Source organism: Schistocerca piceifrons, chromosome 2 (genome assembly GCF_021461385.2).
Source record: "Schistocerca piceifrons isolate TAMUIC-IGC-003096 chromosome 2, iqSchPice1.1, whole genome shotgun sequence".
In the NCBI taxonomy this organism is placed as follows: Eukaryota; Metazoa; Arthropoda; class Insecta; order Orthoptera; family Acrididae; genus Schistocerca; species Schistocerca piceifrons.
This window is the reverse complement of record NC_060139.1, coordinates 536,858,309-536,881,757: the sequence shown is the minus strand read 5'-3', so window position 1 is coordinate 536,881,757 and position 23,449 is coordinate 536,858,309. Positions and strand designations below refer to the sequence as shown.

Here is a 23,449-nt window from a genome sequence, read left to right as displayed (position 1 = left end):
TTGATTTGTAGCAATTGAAATAACATTTGACTTGAGTCTGAAAATACTGGTACACAATTTTGCTACTTACAAGGCCTGTTCAAAAAATTCCAGAACATTCATAATTTCTTGCCAATGGTGTGTTGGCATCCCTGCACATGTCTGTGTGTAACGCGTACCTGCCAAAAGTTTCATTGTTGTATTCATGTTAGTTATTGTTCAGTGCTGTATTGATTAGAACATTGTGTTGCATGGTTTGCTATTTTGAGATGGCAGGGTTAGATGAGCAATGCGTCTGCATTAAATTTTGCTTGATACTCAAGAAAACCTTTACAGAGACACCCCAAATGCTAGAGGAAGCCCATGGTGATGAGTTCTTAAACTGTACTTGGTGTTATGACTGGTCACATAGATGGAAGTTACAAGTGACCCTTAGACATCTACTGACAATGCTCATGTTAGAACATCAATGAAATTGTGCATGCCGATCAATGACTGACTGACTGAGAGATTTCAGAAGAACATGACATTTCAGTTGGATAATGTCTTGAAATTCTGACACAACATCTTGGAATGCATCATGCTGCCACCTAGTTCATCCCATGGCTCATGAATCAAGACCACAATCTGTGAAGAGATTTTGGATTGCACAAATGAGAATGAGGTGTCCCTTAAGAGACTCATAAGTGGTGAAGAGACATGGTCCTACAGTTATAAGGTTGACACCAGGGTTCAGTCTTCACAATGGGTCAGAAAAGGTTCTACAAGATAAAACAAGCTCATCATGTCACATCAAATGTCAAAACCATGCTGATAGTTTTCTTTGACTTTGAAGGATTATTTAATCAAGAATTCATGCCACAAGGACAAACTGTTATTGGATGGTACTATCAGGACATACTCCAATGCCTACAAGAAAATGTGAGAAGGAAGTGGCCTGAATTGTGATGAGACAATTCATGGGTCATGTATCATGATAATGTACCTACATATTCATCCCTGTTGGTGTGTGATTATTGCACAAAAAATGAAATCACTTTGCTGCCTCATCCTCCAATTGTGGAGGAGAGTATTTCAAAGATGACCTCACGCAATAAGTGAAAGGTAAACACAGAAAAATTTTATGAACAAAGTTCCAGAATTTTTTGAAAAGACCTTGTACGTACAGGGTGACTACAACTTAGGTCATCCTCAGGGCCGGCCGCGGTGGCCGTGCGGTTCTGGCGCTGCAGTCCAGAACCGTGGGGCTGCTACGGTCGCAGGTTTGAATCCTGCCTCGGGCATGGGTGTGTGTGATGTCCTTAGGTTAGTTAGGTTTAAATAGTTCTAAGTTCTAGGGGACTTATGACCTAAGATGTTGAGTCCCATAGTGCTCAGAGCCATTTGAACCATTTTTTTTCATCCCTCAGGAAAATCTGTAGTCCATATGGCAAGAGAATATTTATGGCAACTGAAGTGGACTTTGTAGGGCTGTTTCATGAGTCAGTCATGACTAATCACATAGCAAAATTTCATTTACAGTTCTATAACAGTGCCTCAGTGTTGTGGCAGTTACAGCCAAGTATGATTTTCAGTGACTCCTGACAGCAGTCTTTTGTTCTTCACAGTCGAAAGTGGCAACAGTGCTGCCAGCTGTCTGTTATCCTGTCTTTCTACATGGAGTCTGAAGTAATGAATGTTGGTAATTGACTCTCTCCAGTCAGCATGTGCCAGCAAGTACCTGTGAGCAGCTTCTCTCTCACACTAAGTGTAGTCATTACCAGCTCAGTTTAGAGTGTTCTACAATCTGTTCTATCAACTCAACTTACAAGTATCACAGTTAAAATAAAGCTTCTTCTTTGACTCTGTTCATCTCTTAGGTTTTACATTGACAGTCTAATAGATTTTAATATGCTTTGGGTGTATGGATATTAAGTGCATTTATTGCTACTGGTGAGAGAAAAGAGGAGTTCTTGTTTCTCAAAATAAATACAGGGCTACTATAAATCGCTCATACATTTTTGAAACTGCATATTTTTCAAAGTATTACATGTAGAAATATGATTGATGCCTGAATAGAACCATAATCTCACCAAGTGTGCATTTTACACTCTATGATGTTTATGAGTGCCCCTCTCATCACACAGATCCTGTCCAAGGGTTAGTCAGGTTCATTCCATACCTTACATAGCAATATCCTGACAATGGTTATCACAGCAACATTGGTGCATACTCAGAGCTCCAGTGATCTTGGCAGGGGAGGGAAGGGGGTATGTAAACACAGTCCTTAATGTACCCTCAAAGGAAAAAGTCACAAAGTATTAGGTTAGGAGACCTGGAGAACCAAGAGAACAGTCACATCATTTTCACCATCATGACCAATTCATGAATCCAGAGTTTCATTGTTTAGGTAGTTAAAAACATTGATGCTCATGTGAGGGGGTGCCCCATCTTGTTGGAAGATGAAATTCTTGGGATCAACAGTCAGTTGTGGAAAGAACCAAAGCTGCAACATTTCAAGGTGAGAGGTACTGACCGCAGTCTTCACACAATAGAAAAATGACCCATACAGCTTCATCTATGTCACTGCACAGAAAACATTAGCCTTCAGTGAAACTGATTCATGCACCACAACTGCATGAGGATGTTCAGTGCTCCACACTTTACACTGTGCTGCTTAACCTTTCCACATAAATGGAAGCTTGCTGCACCACTGAATATTTACTTGGAGGTGAAATGTTCATCCTCAAGTGCTTCCTACATTGTGATGCGTAACTGCAGGTCCCAGCCATAATCTTTCAGTTTTAATTGTTGCATGAGCTGCAAATGGCATGATTTGAAAAGTAATCACCATCACAAAACCTTCCACACAGTTTGGTGCAGTATTTCAAGTTCATGGCTTGCATGGACCATTGATTTTTCGGACTGTGTAAGAAACTTTCCCTCATCCTCTCCACCTAGTCGACTGGTAATTTTCTATTTACAGAGATAACCAGCATCCCTAAAGTGTCAATACCAATTCACAGTGCTCTGTTTGCACTGCAGTTTCTCTCTATAATTCATTCACAAAAACTCTTTTCTTGCTTTGTTACCATTTTGTTAAGGCACTTCACTCACAATGCTAACTGATGAGTCCAATGAAAACTTGGGGTCTTTACGGTTATATTCACATATCAGTCATATTTGTACATGTAACATTTTGAGAAATATTGAACTTCAAAAATTAACAAATCAATTTATGGTAGTTTTGTATGTCAAATCACAATCTTTAAATTGAAACAATCTATAAATCACCCAAAATTTAAACAGTATAGTCCTGTGTCAACTGTGTCTTCATTCTTGTCCTGATATGAGTATGTTTTCATTATGGCAGACATAATTCTAGACCAAAGGCTAAAATATTGCTCCAGACAGAATTCAGAGAACTGTTTTGCTCTAATACACTTCCGAATCCAATCAACCAACTGCCGCACAGCTACACTATCCTAGATATAATGGCAACAAAAAGGAGAGATAAAGCAGTTGATTCCAATCAGGCTTTGGTCATAACTTTTCTGCCTATGATATGATATTGTTAATATACCCATGCTGGCTACCAGCAAAAAATCTTACTTGATGACACACAGAAATTTAAAACAGGTCAGCCACAATGCCCTACAATAGGGGTGTTCAGGTATCCCATGGGAGGATACAAGAAATGAGTTGACATTATATGTTAAAATCTCAGAATTTATCAATAGACTTACTATATTTCATGAAAAATCCAAGACTGTGTCCATAAAGAAAGTGTAAATAACATAAAAGCTCCACTGATAAAAGCAACCAATGAATCATTCAAATCTGTCTGTTTTCCTGAGTACCTAAAGCAAGCAAAAGTAATATCCACACTTAAAAATGGTGATGTAAAAATGTACAAAGTATAGACCAATCACTTCACTGTCCATAATTTCCAAAATTATTTAAACAATAGTGAGGAACGGATTAATGAAGTGTCTAAATAAATTTAAATTTCTTTGTAATGAATGACATGGTTTCAGGTCCAGAAGAGGTACAGAGTATGGGATTGCACAGTTTACAAAAGTCATTTTTTGTGGTTGTGGATGAAAGTGATAATCTCAATGCAACTTACTTTGTTTAGTCAAAAGATTCATCACTGCATAAATTAGAATTGCTAGGAATGTGAGGTGTGGCTAAGAAGTTGTTTAAGTTGTACTTGAGAATTTGGGTGCAGTGAGTTGAGATCTCACATACTTCAAAATGATTTCTGTTAAAACACTTTATCAGACCCACAACACGTTAATATAGGCATGCCACAAGGGAGTGAACTAGTCCCAATCCATTTTCTTATTTGTTGTTGTTGTGGTCTTCAGTCCCATGACTGGCTTGATGCAGCTGTCCATGCTGCTCTATCCTGTGTGAGCCTCTTCATCTCTGAATAACTATTGCAACCTACATGTTTATATTAACAATTTCCCAGAAAGTTCCAGAGAAAAAATACTGTTTCCTGATGACAGCAACATAGTTATTATAGCTAAAACTCCAACACAATTGACAGAAAAGGCTGCTGTAGCCCTTTAAGATGTCCACAATTTGTCACTGAAAACTAAAGTAATTTTAAATGTAAAGAAGATTAATTGTATATACTTCCGGTTGAATAAGAACAATGTTCTGCGCAGTTATAATGAAACTACCACTATTTAACATGTTATAACTTGGAAACAACTGTGGTATGACAACCAAACTTGGTAGCATTAATGTCAAGGACATGGGAAAGAGAAATAATGCAGAATCAATTCAACTGAAATACTTTTAATGTGCTGCCACCATTACATACTGGTACCATTACTGCTAGAAATGGGGGTCAATATGGTGCCCATGAGTGTACAGAAGGGTCTGAAAGTGTGGGATTGCACTCTGCATGACAGAACAAAGCATGTCTGTGGGTATGCTGGCTACCTCTCTTGATATGCTGTGCTTCAGAACAGCACATGTATGAATGTTCTGTTGGTAAATCCTGTCCTTCAGGTAGCCCCACAAGCAGAAATCACAGGAAATGAGATCATGTGATTGTGTGGCCAAGCTTTGGAAATGATCAGCTTATAATTCGATCATTTACTAATGTGTTTCAGAGAAGCAGGTGAACTTCACAAGTGATGTGCAGTGGGGCCCTATCTTGCATGAAAACTGTTGAGTCATACAGAGGAACTTCATGCACAGTGACTGGAGGTGGAGATTCCCACACTCAACAATTCTCCCATCAGAGAAAAATGAGCTTCATCTGTCTGTAGGATGGTCCTGGGCCAGTCCTTGTCAACTTCAATCCCTGCAAGAAAGTGGAGAGGGGAGTCAGCACATCATTGTGCATCCTGTGGTGCAAGCTGCTGTATGATAAGGATCTTGCATGGATACCATCTGAGAATGGTTTGAAGCACCGCCCATACAGTGGACCATGGGATGTTCAACTCTCATGACACAACACACACACTGCCTGATGACTGGGAATTGCATGCGGCATTGTCTGCCACAGCAACAGTGATTTCATCAACCACCTGTGGTGCAACCAGTCCTCGGCCTCTTCCCAGAGTGATGCCCAGTTCTCCAGTTGATTCAAACTTATTCATCGTGCTCTGCACAGCAGCTCGAGAAAGGGAACCCTTCTGTAAACCTTCCAGCTGGCAGTCTTCTCAAAGGTCACCTGCAGCACTACTGTTGTTTTGATAATAGAGCTTCACCATTAATACCCTGCTCCTTTTGTCAAGTTCATGTTGCGTGTCAAGAGCATTGCGACTGGTCAGGTGTGTGAGACTATGACTCATGATGACTGATCACAACACCTGGTGGCCATAGTTGGAACTGGATGGTGGCACTGTGACACATGCAGATCATGCACCCCATATTCTGGGCATTAATGCTATAAAATTTGGTACTCATACAGAAATTAGTTTCCATGTTATAATGTTTTAAATAGGGAAAGTTTAACTATAACCACCCCATGTTAGACTGTGTAATGAATATCAATTTCTTGGGATTGAACATAGGCTGCCAGTTGATGTGGATAGAACATGTAAAGGCTTTGGCAAAGAGACTATCCACAGCATGTTATGCTCTTTGCAATATTTCATGCCCCAAAGTGACTTATTTTGGATATATACATTCAGTCCTCAAATATGGAATCTGTTTTGAGGAACAAGCACTGGGAACATATAGACTGTCTTCAAGGTACAGAAAAGAGCTGAATGGGAACAACAAATATCAGCAATAGGGCCCACTGTACTGATTTATTCAAAAAGCTAGACTTTCTGACTGGCCCCTAGATATAGTTCCTACTTAAAGCTAAACAGGAAAAACAAGTCAAAAGTCAGAATAATATGCTGTATAACAGCTTAAAACTGTACAAATGACTACCACAGGAAATTAAGGGTGTAAATGATCTCCATACCTTTACTCTCAGCTACAAATATATTGATTAAGTAAGAGCTGTTATGCCATAAATTAATCTTAAGACAGTTATAGAAAGCCTCTTCATATTCATGAATACCTCATGAATTAAGCAACACTGACATTATTATAAATATTGTAAGATTAGTTATAAGAACTGTAAAGACTGTAATAATCTATGCATATTTATTTAATAAAAAACGTTGTACCGACAGTTGATGATTTCCATATAATTTGTATTGTTCTATGGATGAATAAATACACCAGTCAATCAATAAATCAATCAAACATGCCACTCAGCAATCACTGAAAGTAAAGAAAGCTCCTGTTCCTTGGTTAAATACAGAACTGTGCCACATGATAAATAAATCAGATGGACGTGAAATCCAGCACCCAAACTTAATTAAGGATACAGAAAAATGTAGATTAGAGCTAAGCAAAATGTGTGCAACACAAAACTGGAATGTTACAGGGTCAGTCTGGGTTTCATATACATTTAAAAAATTCCAATAACTGTGTGATTTTTAAATGGTAAAGTAGTATGGCAGAATACGAGTGGTTACTGGCTCTCCATACGTGGACATATTTGATTTAATCAATATAGACTGGATTTGTTAACCAGATACATCAGATGATAGAATATGTATTCTGAAACTGATCATACATGCTGTATGAATAACCAACATCAAGTCTAAAGGAGTCAGTAATCTTTCACATAATAAAATGACTTTTTGATATACCAGTCAGCTCTCAAATTCCAATAAAACAACAACAAGACAATACCACTTTCATGGCAAATGTGTTTGTCTTAAAAAATGTTTCCACGTGAACAGTCAGAAAACCATCATGAGAATCTTTTCTGAGATGTGATTAAAAATGATGCAAAAATTGTTATTCTAGTTACTAAAATTGATTCTTCAAAATTACCATACAACTACAGGTCAGCCAGCAGTATTCACAAAGTTCACAGCATATAAAATCTTGACTATTCTAACACTGCTTGATTTCAGCAATCTTTTGATAATCTTGATTTTCATATATTACTTATAAAAACGAAACAGTAGAATTTGTGACACAGTGCAGTATTGTTGGTAATAGTTGTCTTAAAAACAGATAACAATAAGTTATCCATGAGTTGGAGAAGTCATCATACAAACAAGTGTTCGCAGGAGTCTCCACAGGTTCAGTCCGTGTTTCATTGTTTTTCTCCATGTATATGGTGATTATAATTAAAGTTCCAGTTTCAAAATGCTGTAAAACTCAGAATGACATCAAATTTGAATAGAATATTTTCAAATAAGGGAGAAATACTAGGAAAGAGAAGAAAAAGAAGAAGAAGAAGAAGAAGAAGAAGAAGAACCAAAATTGCAGAATGTGGGTAATGGAAAATCCACTTGGATATCAAATAGTACCACTTCATTCTGCACACCTTGTGGTGTGGGTTGATGACATTGTTTATCATAGAGCTATATTTTTTGGAGGAGATGGGTCCTGCATGACCTGTTACCTGTACCATCACTGGTAAATGCTACGAGAACCATTTGTGCACCAACAGTATTCCAATCCTTCAGCAGCATGGTTTTGTGGGTAGGTTGGTTTTTATGTGAGATGGCACTCCTCCACACAATATTCCATTAACCCTTAACATGCCAGGTGTGGTCTCACAGACCACTAACATTTATTGTTACTCTATTGCTGATGCATAGGATGGCGTAGGAGATTACAGCCTAGCCTAGTTGTTTTCCCTGAAGCTGCCGTAGTGTCCTTTGGCAGTGGTCACTTGAATGTGACGTGGACCTATGCCATCACTGCTTCTTTCGTGCTAGCAGTCACTGAGACCGCACCTGAGACTTTGCATTTTGGATTCAGTAGCCAAGTCTTTGTCCACTGACTTTGAGGATACCATTTTAAAATGGATTTGAGGACAGTTTAAGAAGTGATGTTGGATTAGACAGTGACAACAAAATTGAAAGTGAACATAATTCAGAATAGGAACAGTGCGAAAGTGAAGATGAATTTGTTTGTCACCAGTGAATGCCCTACAAGAAACAGGTGATTAAAGTAATGAAGACAAAAGCATAGAGACTGAATCGTTAGCTATAGGTTGTCCTACAAATATATTTAATTGACAAATATTGCTGGTCATTGAAGCTTCTTCCAGTGATGCCAAATGGCATTATTTTTCTGCATGTTGGACATAAGTGGGAGAAATGTGTTTGACTTTCATAATTCCTACAAAGACAATACTCAATTGAGCCACTTTGATTTTTTGAAGAAGCTTGCAATCTCATTGGTGACACAATAGAAAGATTGGAAACACACAAAACATGCTCCACCTGTGACTCCAGATAAAGAAGAGAAAGCTGCCTTATATTTGTCATTGTTGCAAGAAGCCAATCTAACTTGACTTCTCTACAAAAATTTCCAACCAATGCAAAGAAAACCTCTGATTGTGAGAAGGAAACTAAAAACCTGAAAAGCAATAGTGTAATTTTCATTTTTTGGATGTTTTATGGGAGGGTTTTTATGTCTTTATTGTTTCATGTGCAATACACAATAAAAATATAGCAAAAAGTAAAATTTACACTGCAGGGTATTTGCGTTTTCATAGTATTAACTTTATACTGTAATATTATTTCATTTTGTGCAGTTTTTTGTTTAAATGCATTTTCTTTTGTAAAAATAAACTTTAAAATTTATTTGGATATGTTTTTGTGTGGTATTAATGTAACCGTTCACATCAAAAAGTGAACTGTTTCACTGAAATTGCTGACTGGAGTTTTGATGACTTTTTAAATATAGTGGTCTGTCAGACTGCACTTGGGACAGAGTGTGAGAAAAAAATAGCCTGCAAAGCTAACAGTTAAAACTTGAGGTCTTCTGACTGGCAGTTCATGTTTTACAGCATTTTGAATCTGAAACTTTACTTACAATCACCCTGCGTATCACTGATACCTGATCACAGCTACAGTCTTGCAGTTATGACTTATATGCTAACATCCAACTGTATTTGAGTGTCCTTTGTAAGTTAATTGGTTTCATGTTCCATGGATCATTTGCGTGATTACTCATAATGATGTGGCTTGAATCATTTTACATTCACCTTACAAATTAATTTGTAAATATGCAACATGCTGGACATTTATGTTTTTTTTTATTTTACAGATGTAAGTTAGTAATTCCTATCCACCACCTTTTATGTATTACAATAATAGAAATTCTTTTACAACAAAAAACTTCTTCAGTTTGTTTGCAGATATTGCTTCTGACGTATCGGGCATGTATGTATGTGAGCCCCTGTTCTCTCATCTTACGCGTCAACCAGTAAACAACACAAACTTCTCTCAGTATATATTACAGCCTAACCCACACTGTTACAACAAAAGATAATCAGAGCCAGTTTAATATTCTTTGATATACAAAAATATGCTTCCCATACAAAGATTCAGGACAGGAGATATACAACTAATTAACTCTCGAGCAGGAGTGCCCACATATAAAGTGTGCCAACCACAAGTTACATTGATTGGTACTATTCTATTGCTGTTTTACAGTTGTGAACCCACTTCTATTCCTTCAGTATTGCTTCAGCTAACACAGAAACAAGGTGTGTTGTTATACGTCCAAGTTAGCACAGTATTATAAGATAAACAGTGACCAGGTGAGAAAAAATTTACAATCCGTGCAAGAAAATAACCCAAATTCTGAACTAGCAGCATAATCTTCTAATGAGGAAGTTGTCTACAAAATAATTAGTAATCAAATAAGTGTTTAGGTGGGATATGATGCAACTGTGCTGTTTAACGCTTCAAGTGGATCATTACTTTGCAGTAGCAATTGTATGCGGCAAGAGAATGATACAATGAAAGTTTATTTTATTTTTGCTTATCTAAACAATGATTTAGCTCATGTAATATAAGTTTATTTTATCATTGTATAATTAAGCTACAAGTAAAGTGTGATTTTCCTCATACATGTTTACCTTGTTAATATCAAAACACCTCTCCTTTACATGTGTATAAAATACATCACACAAAAATCCAGATGGAATATAACAATACCAGAGAAGGAAAGTTGCTACTCACCATATAGCAGAGATGCTGAGTCGTGATAGGCGTAGTAAAAAGATTCACACAATTAAAGCTTTCAGCCATTAAGGCCTTTGTCAGCAGTAGACACACATACACACACGAACACACACACACTCACATAAATGCAACTTGCACACACATCTGCAGTTTCAGAGAGCTGAGACCACACTGCCTACATCATGCACCAGCATATGTTATGAAAATTGGCATGCCCACTTGACTTAATACGAAAAAATGACAATATCATGAAAAGGATAGATTGCTACTCACCATGTAGCTGAGATGCTGAGTCACAGACAGGCACACTTTAATATCTCTGCTATATGGTTAGTAGCAATCTGACTTTTTCATAACATTGTCATTATTTCATCCTGGATTTTCCGTTGTTTAATATGAAAGAATTTATAATGAGCTCTTCAATTGAGCTCCTACAATCTTATTCATGTCTTTAGAACCGCAGATGTTTTAATCTCATTTTTGTTACCTTTCAGTCAAATAATTTCAAGTATTTATTTCTTAATCCTGTACCAATATTGCATAACAAGCTTCTTCTCTTGGCGTAATCATTTACCACATGTTATGATTCAAACTCACTATCCCTCTTCAGTACGTTTAAGTCCTTTTACATGCTTGACAGTGAAATCTCTTCTCTTTGGGTTCAGTATGAAGCAAACATTGTAAAAATTCCTACTGTAGAGAATGAAACCTCTTAGCCTACACATAACTGTTTTGATCATATGTGAGAAGTTAAGAATTTGTAATGAATCTGGGTATGAATCCAGACCCCTGACTTTTGCATACAATGCATTACTGTCTTTGGTCTTCAAGTACACCTAAGCTTCAACTTCTCATGGACTCTTCTTATTTACTTGAACAGTAACTTTGTGTCTGTTGATAGATTAGACTCTTTGCTATATCTTCCCACTCAGAGGAACAATTCCCACACCCAGTGGGGAGATCCTTTGCAGAAATTTGAAGGAAATGGGAAGAGTCTATGCATCCTCAGATGGTGTTATTGGGGGGACATTATTCATGAAAGGCAGGGATACAGGTTTAAATCTTGGTTCAACACACCATTTTAACTTGACGCATTTGACAATTCTATTGTTACTCATAAAATTTGTCTTGTTTTCATTTGTATGAATAGTGAATAACTCGTACCATTTGTTGTGGCATGTGGGAATAAATCTTAATTAATGTATGTGAAATGACATTCACAGTATATAACAGTACCATAAAAGTTTATCAAGTTCATGTTAATAAATTTGAGATTGTATAATTAAGCTACAAGTAAAGTATGATTTTCCTCATACATGTTTACCTTGTTAATATCAAGACACCTCTCCTTTACATGTGTATAAAATACATCACACAAAAATCAAACAATGGAAAATCCAGATGGAATGTAACAATACCAGAGAAGGAAAGTTGCTACTCACCATACAGCAGAGATGCTGAGTCATGATAGGCATAGTAAAAAGATTCACACAATTAAAGCTTTCAGCCATTAAGGCCTTTGTCAGCAGTAGACACACATACACACACACACTCACATAAATGCAACTTGCACACACATCTGCAGTCTCAGAGAGCTGAGACCACACTGCCTAAATTTTAATTAACATGGAGCTTCATTTTAACCTTATCAGTTACTCTGCCCCATGTAGGTTTACTGAGAGATGACTGTGGTGAGGCTGTTATCTAGTAATTACTCAGTAAGTGAAACATGTTCTACACACATCAAAAAAAGTTTTGCATCACTTCGGTTCCAAGAGTTCCATAACCTGTACAAAAAATTGGAATAGAGATCAACATAAACATCATTTCTGCCTTTTTATTGCTCATGAAAACCACACATTGCACGTTGTACCACCATACAGGCATGTTTGATAGGGTTCATGCCTGGAGAACATGCTGGCCACTCTAGTCGAGCAATGTCATTATCCTGAAGGAAGTCATTCACAAGATGTGCACGATGGGGGCAAAAATTGTCATCCATGAAGATGAATGCCTCACCAATATGCTACCGATATGGTTGCACTACTGGTCTGAGGATGGCATTCACGTATCGTCCAGCTGTTACGGCACCTTCCATGACCACCAGCAGCATATGTTGGCCCCACATAATGCCACCCCAAAACAGCAGGGAACCTCCACCTTGCTGCACTCACCAGGCAGTGTGTCTAAGGCTTTCAGACGATTGTCTGTTTGAAGGCATATGTGACACTCATCGGTGAAGAGAACATGATGCCAGTCCTGAGTGGTCCATTCGTCATGTATCTGTACCACACTGCATGGTGTTGTGGTTGCAAAGATGGACCTCACCATGGACATTGAGATTGAAGTTGCACGTCATGCAGCTTATTGTGCACAGTTTGAGTCGTAACACGACATCCTGTGGCTGCACAAAAAGCATTATTCAACATGGTGGAGCTGCTCTCAGGTTTCCTCCAAGCCTTAATCTGTAGGTAGCTGTCATCCACTGTAGTACTAACCCTTGGGCAGCCTAGGCGAGGCATGTGTGTATCACCTCCATGTCCAAACAACATCGCTTTGGTTTACTCTGAGATGCCTGAACACTTCCCTTGTTGAGAGCCCTTCCTGGCACAAAGTAACAATGTAGACAGGATTGAACCATTGTATTGACCATCTAGGCATGGTTGAACTACAGACAATACGAGTCATGTACCTCCTTCCTGGTGGAATGACTGGAACTGATCAGCTGTCAGACCCGTTCCATCTAATAGGTGCTGCTCATGCCTGGTTGTTTACATCTCTGGGCGACTTTAGTGATATCTCTGAACAGTCAAAGGGACCATGTCTGTGATATAATATCCGCAGTCAACATCTGTTTTCAGGAGTTCTGGGAACCAGGGTGATGCAAACTTTTTTTTTTTTATGTGTGTATTTTGTAAATTTCAGACACCCTCATTCTAAAAGCTACTCTGTGACAATTATGTGTTGTTGAAAATTAAACATGACAATGGAAGTTCTGTATTACAGGCAGGCATTGGAATACTAGACCTGGAGACTTTGACAGTGGCCTTATGTGTGCCCTCAAGTTGTTCATCCCAAGACACTGCTATCCTGGTCCAGGAGTTAATAAATGCTTCTTCATATATCAGCAATACACAGTTGGTGCAAACACAAACGCAAGTGGACCCACTTAAATGTCATGTCAAAAACTCCACCTCATTAAGAGCAGTTGACTGGGCTGCAATGTAAGTCAACTACCATTTCTTCTCAGTTGATTTTCACTGTAGCAGCACTAGTTTAGTATAAAATCAGTAATTATACAATTTCTAATTACACAAAATTTAACTAGAATCCTCAATTTAATTTTTTTATGCTTGTGAAATGAATATAAAGTATCCTATTCTAAGTTTATACTCTACAGAAATCAGATCAAAATATGTGCTTCATTAAAAAATTATTGTTATACAAACTATTTAACAGAAATATTTAACTTCCAAAAAGTGCAACTACTGTGCCACCTTGAATAAATATACTTAATTGGATTCCTTATATGCTATTTTACATTGAATAGATTACAAGAACTGGACTACTCACATAAATTAAGAATCATCACATTGTTAGAATGGACAACTGCTGGAATGGTCACTGAGTGATTAATGGCTAATTTTAATGTGAGGTTTTTTTTCATCAGTAATTTTGCACAATACTTCATAATGATGTGGAATGAGTTGCTTAACTACTCACATAAATTAAGAATCATCACAGTGTTAGAATGGACAACTGCTGGAATGGTCACTGAGTGGTTAATGGCTAGTTTTAATGTGAGGTTTCTTTTTCATCAGTAATTTTGCACAATACATCATAATGATGTGGAATGAGTCACTTAACACTCACATCAGAGATTAATTTATACATATGGTTACATTCTGAACATTTCAATGTTTTTTTTAATTACAAAAAGAAAAAAAAGATATAGACATGAGTTAGTAATTCCTGCCCATCATGTTCCACACATTGTGGTAATAGAAATTCTTCTATGGAATAGGACTTATCAAGGAGAAACTCTCCCAGTTTGTTTTCACATTTTACTTTGCTGTCTGTCAGATATTTTATTTCACTGGGTAACTGATCAGAAATTTTTGTTGCAGAATTGTGCACCCCATTTTGTGCTAAAGACAGTCGTAATGTGGAGTAGTTAATGTAACTTTTCCTTCTGGTATTTTAATTATGTACTTGATTCATCACTGATTATTTACAACAAACTTCATGAGGGAATAAATTTACTGTGAAGCAGTAGTCAGAATGCCCAGCTCCTTAAACAGATAAGATGATTATGAGTGAGCAATACATATTATTCTTACAGCACAACATTATTCCATATGCCATTACTGAATGAAAATGTGCAAAAAAAAAAAAAAAAAAAAAAAAAAAAAGGGGGGGGGGGGGTCAACCTACTGATTTGTCTCTCCCCAATCATAATACTGAATGAAAATGTGCAAAAAATTAAGATAACGAGATGCTAAATAGCTGCAAAAATGTATCTTGAACCTGCAGTACTGTATACCAGGTGTCCATTTCACTATGCTATTATAAAAAAAGAGTATTGTGCTGTAAGATAAAAACAATGACTACAATGAACAAAAGTTTATTCTTCTTCCACACACACGTGAACAACAGTTGAGAACATAACTGTAAACATAGAAACAATCCAGGTACTGATCCAAGATGTTACTGACAATAAGTATGAACACAATATGAGAGCAAGTGCCAGCTTCTCTGCACTTATAAAGAAGAGGTCTCTTATAAAGAAGAGGTTTCCAGTAGACAGTGTGGGGGATGCCGTAGCATGTGCATGTAATGTGGCCTCTGATGGCTGAGCTGCACAGATGCAGTTGGCAGAATATTCGAAGTTTAGTATGCCAGCGGCCTGGTGCAGTGGTGTCTGTCTAAGCATATTGTACAGGGTTATAGCACTCTTTTCCCCTTTGGGAAAGGGCGTTCCACTCATGTGGATCTCAGGATGAATGTTGAAATACCCATAGCTTCTGCTGTGGATGCTGCAGGTGATGATGGTGGCAGTGGAAGCAGATGCGGGCCTAGAATTAGGGGGCAGAAGTGGCACAGCCATGGACATGCATGGCTGCTGCTCCTTCGCAAAGTACCATAGGCGAGGAGCAGTGACAAGGGCACTGATAACATCTTGACATCCGGTTTCTCAGCATAGTGGAAATGTGCTGAAGGTGAAGGTGCCCACCGCATGGTCAGTGGTGCAGGGGTATCATATTCCTGGTTAAACATAAAATAAGTTCAAGATAGCAAGGATTCTTAATAATTTTTGTGTGAAGGTGGTTTTTTGTCCTTATTCTAAGATTTCGGATTTGCTGGGATTGGTGAAGGATGATTTGTTACTGTGGAAGGTGGGAATTTACAAAATACTGTGTCAATGTGTTATGGCCTATATAGGACAGACAACGCGTACAGTGGAAGAGCGTTGTACAGAACATCAACGTTGCACTCGCCTACTGCAACTCAGTAAGTCTGCAGTTGTGGAACATTACATTTCTAACGGACATTCAATGGAGTATGACAAAATTTCAATTTTGGCCACTGCAGCAATTTTTTGGGACTGCATTATCAAAGAATCAATTGAAATATGCATTGCAGCAAATCTAATGTACCGTGACAGTGGTTACCAATTGAATAACACATGGAATACCGTCATATCCAAAATTTGCTCAAGACGAAGACGCCAGAAGACTTTGATAGCTGCGGCCAGCGACAGCACCGATAGCAGCTGAGTATTGCAGTTCCACCAGCGAGGGCGCTGCCACTGGGCAGTGTGGCTCTTCTGTCTCCGCGACTGCAACGTGTGCGCTGCAGTACTATCAGCGCACTATATAAGCTGGAGCAGAGAACGTCTTCGTCACTCCTTGTTTGGCTCACCTGAAGATGGCTGGCAGTTGTCCAGCCAAAATATCATGCAATGAAGTTTACGATGACCGGCTGCAGCCCAAAATCTTTTTGAACACCTCATTCATTGCCAGTTAAATCACACTGTAAGACACAAATAGCACAACCACAATGAATAAAAGTTAGAACATGGACCCAAATATAGAAACAATCCAGGTGCTGATACAAGCAGTTGCTGATAATAAGCATGAACATAGAATGAGAAGGAGTGCTGGCTGCACTGCACTTGTAAAGAGGAAGGCTCTGCTAGACAATGTGGTGGATGCCATGCTGTGTGCACAAGTCATTTGGCCCACCACAGGCGGCTTCTGGTGGTCAGCCCATGCAGATGCCATTGGCAGAATATTCAAAATGCAGAGTGCTGATGGCTTGGTGCTGCAGCATACATCCAAGTATTATGTACAGAGAGTTACAGCAAAAACAGCAGCTGATATTAAAACTGCTAGTAGATTTCCAGTAGGCCAGAAATAATTCAAACATTCAAATAAAGTAAACGGCAGCAACAGAAATAAGAATCAATAATAAACTGAATTACATAGATGCACACTTTAATATGAATGTGGAAAAACAGCGTCAGTGCTCTGCAGATTCTAGATGAAACCATGGACAGCCTAATTCTGTGTTTAAAAATGAATCGGTGTTAGTAGATGGATGGTCAAAAAGAGCTAAAAAGACTCCTCTACTAGCTAGTCATTAATGGCAAAGAAATGTTATGAAGTGGTTTAACACTCCTTGCATACTGGCCCTAAGTAATAGTATACTATAATTTTTAAATTTAGATCAGTGCACAGTCAGGTCACCTGTGATTTGGGCTCTAGGAAGATCTATTAGTACTGATAAATACACAATAATATTTGAGGCTGCAGACAATTGTTTCACATACAATATTACATACACAATTCAAAATAACATCAGACACTCAATTTTTCCATACATGAAATGGTGTGGTGGATGTGTGAATGCAGAACTTGGTGAGTATGTCAAGATGTATTCTCTGATACTCATTCTTGTCATATGTCGCTCACTTCTATAAGAGGCTTCTTGTGTGGCTTGTTACTAAAAGTATTCACTTCAACCAAAATCATGATCTATTCAGACTGAGTCATGCACAGCTTTTTTTGATACAACCTTTTAAGTGTAGGCCTAAATGTTTCTGAAAGACAGAGCTGTAGGATAATTCTCACCCAGCTGAGACAAATACTATAAAAGCAAAACACTTCAGCATAGGTGGTATCTGAGCTACAAAACAAGCCCTCTTCTGCTACATTTGAAGCATATATAAAGAGTACAAGAATTTTTACTATCAGCAGTGGGTAAAAGTTAGGTAGTATGTCTGCAGTTATGTTATACATGTAAAAAGACCACTTGAAAATCAGTCCTTGACTGTTACTACCTAGTATTTTAATACTTTTAAAACTAGCAATGGAAAAGTCGAATGAGTATGGCATTCAATATTTTTCCAATTTTGTGCCTCAGTAGACAATTTGGGAACAAAAATGCTATTTGTTTTAATTGTTTACAAGACACCAATAGAAATTATTTTAATTTGTATATGAGTGTTCAGCAGTGTAATGATAAAATTAGCTAAACTAGAATTTTTTTTTAGGTATGATGCATGTGGAGATTTTGATGATCATTTTATGCAAATTCGTTACAAACTGTGCAAATCTAGAAGTCTTAATGCCATGTCAGTATTATTTCCCACTCTCAGTAATTTCAGAATTTTGTAGTATACCTGCAGTTGAAACTTGTTTTTAGGTTTAACAGTATTTACTTAATAACACATTAATCCCATTACAAATGATCGAAGAAGAACAGTAAATATGCTGTTTTGTTAGGTATTGGTTATAAAAGAAATGGTTTATTCCAAAATTATAAATAATGACTAAATCAGTATGTACCGAGTGTTTCTAAATGAATGTCAGGGTTTTAAGGCTTGTAGCATTTGCTACACTCAACTTATAATTCCAAATAATATATTAAATGAAACAGCAACTCAGACAGTTTTTCTTATAAGTGTTCAATGTGAGCACCATTCATCACATGGCACACATTGAGTTGATAGTTGATTTCTTCCCTAACCTTGATCAATGTGTCTGGAGAAATTATTGCAACACCTGCTTCAGTCTGATTTCTTAAGTTGGGTAGATCAGCTGGTAGTGGAGCCACATGCACATGATCCATGCACTTGATCTTTTATAAACCCTCAAAAGTAAAAATTGCATGGCATCAGATTGAATGAATGTGGAGGCCATGTAAAACAAGCTTCGTCATCCAGCTCCTTGCAGCAATACAGTAGTCAGGTACAATGTTGTTTAACTAATTATGTACAGCGTTACACCAGTAGGAAAGTGTACTCTCTTACTGTGAAATAAAGTTCTGTGATTCAGCTTCTTCCAATTGAAGAAAGAGCCATAGTCTTAGCCCATCAAGATAAGAAATACCAGTTGCAGTTGCTCCATACAAAAAGGAAGACCCATAAACTTTCTGCTGGAATACAGTACAAAAAAACATTCATTTTGTCGAGTCTCATTGCAACAATACCATCTTGTGGGGATTTGCTGACTCCCAGATGTGCACGATATGTGTCTTCACATTTCCACTTAGGTGATATGTCAGTTCATAATTGAAAATGACGCAGTCCAGAAAATCATCATAGTCATGCAAAAACATTTTGTTTGCAAGGTTGAAATGTAAAACGTAGTCTGTAGGCTTTGGACCATGTAACAACTTGGAATGATAAGGATGCTGTTGGAAGTGTCTCCTCAAAAGTCTCCATACAGACATCACTGGAGCTAAGGTGCTCATCACCAGTCCGTGAAGGCCTAGGGTATGTTTAGTGGCTGCTGTGTCATCCTCTGCCTTGAGGTGTCATGCGGATCCAGCATGGAGGGGCAGACTTTCCAGACCATGGTGTCACTACTACTATGTCAAGTAGCTCCTCAATTGGCTTCATGAGGCTGAGAGCACCATGTACCAGTTCTTCCAACAGAGGAAAATCTTTGGCAGTACCAGGAATCAAACTGGGGTCCTCCACATGGCAGCCACCTATGGTGACCACCCAGCCACAGATATAGACCATCTTTGGAATGTTAATTCACAAAATAGCCTCCTGAACTCATTTCTTGGGACTGTGCAAGAAAGACTCTTTCACATGTTCAACATGTTCTTCAGTAACTCCTGGCATCCCAAATGCTCCCCTTTACAAAGACAGCCTGTGTTGTCAAACTGATGATACCACCTTTGGATGTTATTATCAGTTGTAGGATTACAATGGAACTTAATAATGACCACACCTTGCACTAAACAACAGATTCAGTCCATGTAATATGTAAAACACAAAACTTTTCTGTTCACTAGTCACCATCTTTGCTTTTACCACTTTCTAACAGAAGATAGGAAACAGTGAATGTGCATGTGCTTGGGTGTACAAACAAAACTGTTTGAGCTCCTCTTTCATTTAACATATTAATTATAATTGTAAGCTAAATGTAATAAAGCCTTAAAACCCGGATATTAATTTTGAAACATGTAGAAGAGTGACAATTTATAGCCAGGACAATTGGACAACTTCTACGAAGTAATATGAGGCAAAAATGGGGAGAAAGTGTGGACAACACCTGGAATAAAATATTGTGTTCCAAAAAGAGAATATAAGTGATGGTTGTAACCAAGAACTAAAACTACATTAAAAATTATGTGACAAAGTCATCCACTTTACCACTGAAAAGGATTATTTATGTACAGAGAATAATTAAAAAGCAAAAATGTTCAGCAACATTATTTCTGAATATTTAACAAAAGCTGTTACAATAACAATATTTTATTCCCTGATTTTGGTTCTTAAATGGTCAATAGTGGAAAGAAACCATTATTCACTACATCCAATGACGTATTATTCATGATTATAAAACACTCATATTATTATTAAGAATGTAGCTAACAGATGAATAACATCTTAACAAGTATTTAGAAAAGTGGTAGTTGTTTCAACACTAGTGGCTTTTCCCCTAATTTTATGAGACATTAATTAGCAGCATTTTTTAAACTTCAGAGCATATGGTGATGCTGTTTAGTTTATGATGTATGTTACACAAGTGGTCAACCTAGCAGTGTCTCTAGAGTAATATATTTTGAACTCGTTCAACATCCCTGAAAGTTCTTTCTTGTGGTGAGATTTGTGGAACACGTATGTTTGATTGGATGAATGATGAATTCTTAAAGTGATAATTTTAATAAATACTTTCTTATATATACTACATAAACAAATCCACTATTGAACTTTTTATAATAGTTTATGTGCAGCAAAATCATCATTCTAAATAAAACTGGATTTGTGTCCTTTTTACTGTTTCAGAGGCATTTACATCTTCTTCATTGTATTAATTGCCCTGAGTACTGTATATGATATGGTTGCTAAAGCACAAGGTATGTATAGTTTTTCACATCTGTCAACACCTGCTTTCTTTGGGATTGGAATTATTATATTCTTCTTGAAGTCTGAGGATATTTCACCTGTCTCATACATCTTGCTCACCAGATGATAGAGCTTTGTCAGGACTGGCTCTCTCAAGGCCGTCAGTAGTTCCAATGGAATGTTGTCTACTCCTGGGGCCTTGTTTTGACTCACTTGTTTAATAAGTCACAGCTGCAAAATACTAACGCGAATTCTTTACAGACGAATGGAAAAACTGATAGAAGCCGACCTCGGGGAAGATCAGTGTGGATTCCGTAGAAATGTTGGAACACATGAGGCAATACTGACCCTAAGACTTATCTTAGAAAATAGATAAAGGAAAGGCAAACTTACGTTTCTAGCATTTGTAGACTTAGAGAAAGCTTTTGACAATGTTGACTGGAATACTCTCTTTCAAATTCTGAAGGTGGCAGGGGTAAAATACAGGGAGCAAAAGGCTATTTACAATTTGTACAGAAACATATTCGGAGTAGGTATTAAAATCCATCGAGAAGAAATAAAAACTTTGAGGTTCGCAGATGACATTGTAATTATGTCAGAGACAGCAAAGGACTTGGAAGAGCAGTTGAACAGAATGGACAGTGTCTTGAAAGGAGGATATAAGATGAACATCAACAAAAGCAAAACGAGGATAATGGAATGTGGTCAAATTAAGTCGGGTGATGCTGAGGGAATTAGATTAGGAAATGAGACATTTAAAGTAGTAAAGGAGTTTTGCTATTTGGGGAGCAAAATAACTGATGATGGTCGAAGTAGAGAGGATATAAAATGTAGACTGGCAATGACAAGGAAAGCGTTTCTGAAGAAGAGAAATTTGTTAACATCGAGTATAGATCTAAGTGTCAGGAAGTCGTTTCTGAAAGTATTTGTATGGAGTGTAGCCATGTATGGAAGTGAAACATGGGCGATAAATAGTTTGGACAAGAAGAGAATAGAAGCTTTTGAAATGTGGTGCTACAGAAGAATTCTGAAGATTAGATGGGTAGATCACATAACTAATGAGGAGGTATTGAATAGGATTGGGGAGAAGAGGAGTTTGTGGCACAACTTGACAAGGGACCAGTTGGTAGGTCATGTTCTGAGGCATCAAGGGATCACAAATTTAGCATTGGAGGGCGGCGTGGAGGGTAAAAATCATAGAGGGCGACCAAGAGATGAATACACTAAACAGATTCAGAAGGATGTAGGTTGTAGTAAGTACTGGGAGATGAAGAAGCTTGCACAGGATAGAGTAGCACGGAGAGCTGCATCAAACCAGTTTCAGGACTGAAGACCACAACAACAACAACATGTATAGTTTTACACACACACACACACACACACACACACACAAAATAACAGTTACCACTACTACTTATACAAGGACTAACATTCTGGACTGATGACCACAGCAGTTAAGTCCCATAGTGCTCAGAGCCATTTGAACCATTTTTGAACTAACATTCTGAGAGGAATTACAGCTAGCTCTAAATGCAGAAAAAAGTAAGGTAATGCAGATGATAGGAAAAACAAACCCATAATGTTCAAATACAGCATAGTAGTGTGCTGCTTGACACAATCTAGGCATAACATTAGAGAGCAGTACAAGATGCAATTAACATGAAAGGATTGTAGTAGGGAAGGCAGATGTTCACCTTGGGTTTATTGGGAGAATTTTAGAAAAGTGTGATTCATCTGTAAAGGGGACCGTATATTGGACACTAGCATGACCCATTGTTGAATGCTATTCAAGTGTTTGGGATCCATATCAAGTCAGATTAAAGGAAGACATTGTAGCAGTTCAGAGTCAAGCTGCTAGATTTTTTACCAGTAGGTTTGAACAACACCCAAGTATTACAGAGTTGCTTCGGGAACTCAGATCACTGGAAGGAATGCAATGTTCTTTTTGAAGGGCATTATCCAAAAAATTTAGAGAACCTACATTTGAGGCTGACTGCAGAATGATTCTACTGCCACCAATTTACATTTCACATAAGGACCATGAAGATAAGATTAGAGAGATCAGGGCTTGTATGGAGGCATATACACTATGTGATCAAAAGTATCCAGAAACCTTGCTGAAAATGACTTACAAGTTTGTGGCGTCCTCCATCGGTAACATTGGAATTCCCTTTGATGACAGCTTCCACTCTCGCAGGCATACATTCTATCAGATGTTCGAAGGTTTCTTTGCAAATGGCAGCCCATTCTTCATGGTGTGCTGCACTGAGTAGAGGTATTGATGTCAGTTGGTGAGGCCTGGCATGAAGTCGTTGTTCCAAAACGTCCCAAAGGTGTTCTATGGGATTCAGGTCAGGGCTCTGTGGAGGTCAGTCCATTACAGGGATGTTATTGTCATGTAACCACTCCACCACAGGCCGTGGATTATGAACAGGTGGCAAGAAGGTGCTCAGAATATCAGTTTAGGCCTGTGCAGTGATAGTGTCATGCAAAACAACAAGGAGTGTAAGCCTCTTCCATGAGAAACACGACCACACCATAACACCACCACCTCCGAATTTTACTGTCAGCACTACACATGCTGGCAGGTGATGTTCAC

At 37.9% G+C, this 23,449-nt stretch overlaps 1 protein-coding gene across 1 annotated transcript in view; it reads left to right on the top strand.

The window, feature by feature from the left end:
- Nucleotides 1-13,615: 13,615 nt before the first annotated feature.
- LOC124775555 (nose resistant to fluoxetine protein 6-like) overlaps nt 13,616-23,449 on the top strand; it is a 153,157-nt gene continuing 143,323 nt past the window's right edge. The window contains exons 1-2 of the mRNA XM_047250384.1: nt 13,616-13,708; nt 20,791-20,861. Of these exons, the coding sequence (XP_047106340.1) occupies nt 20,843-20,861 (19 nt within the window). The 5' untranslated portion in view covers nt 13,616-13,708; nt 20,791-20,842. The remainder of the gene's footprint in view (nt 13,709-20,790; nt 20,862-23,449) is intronic.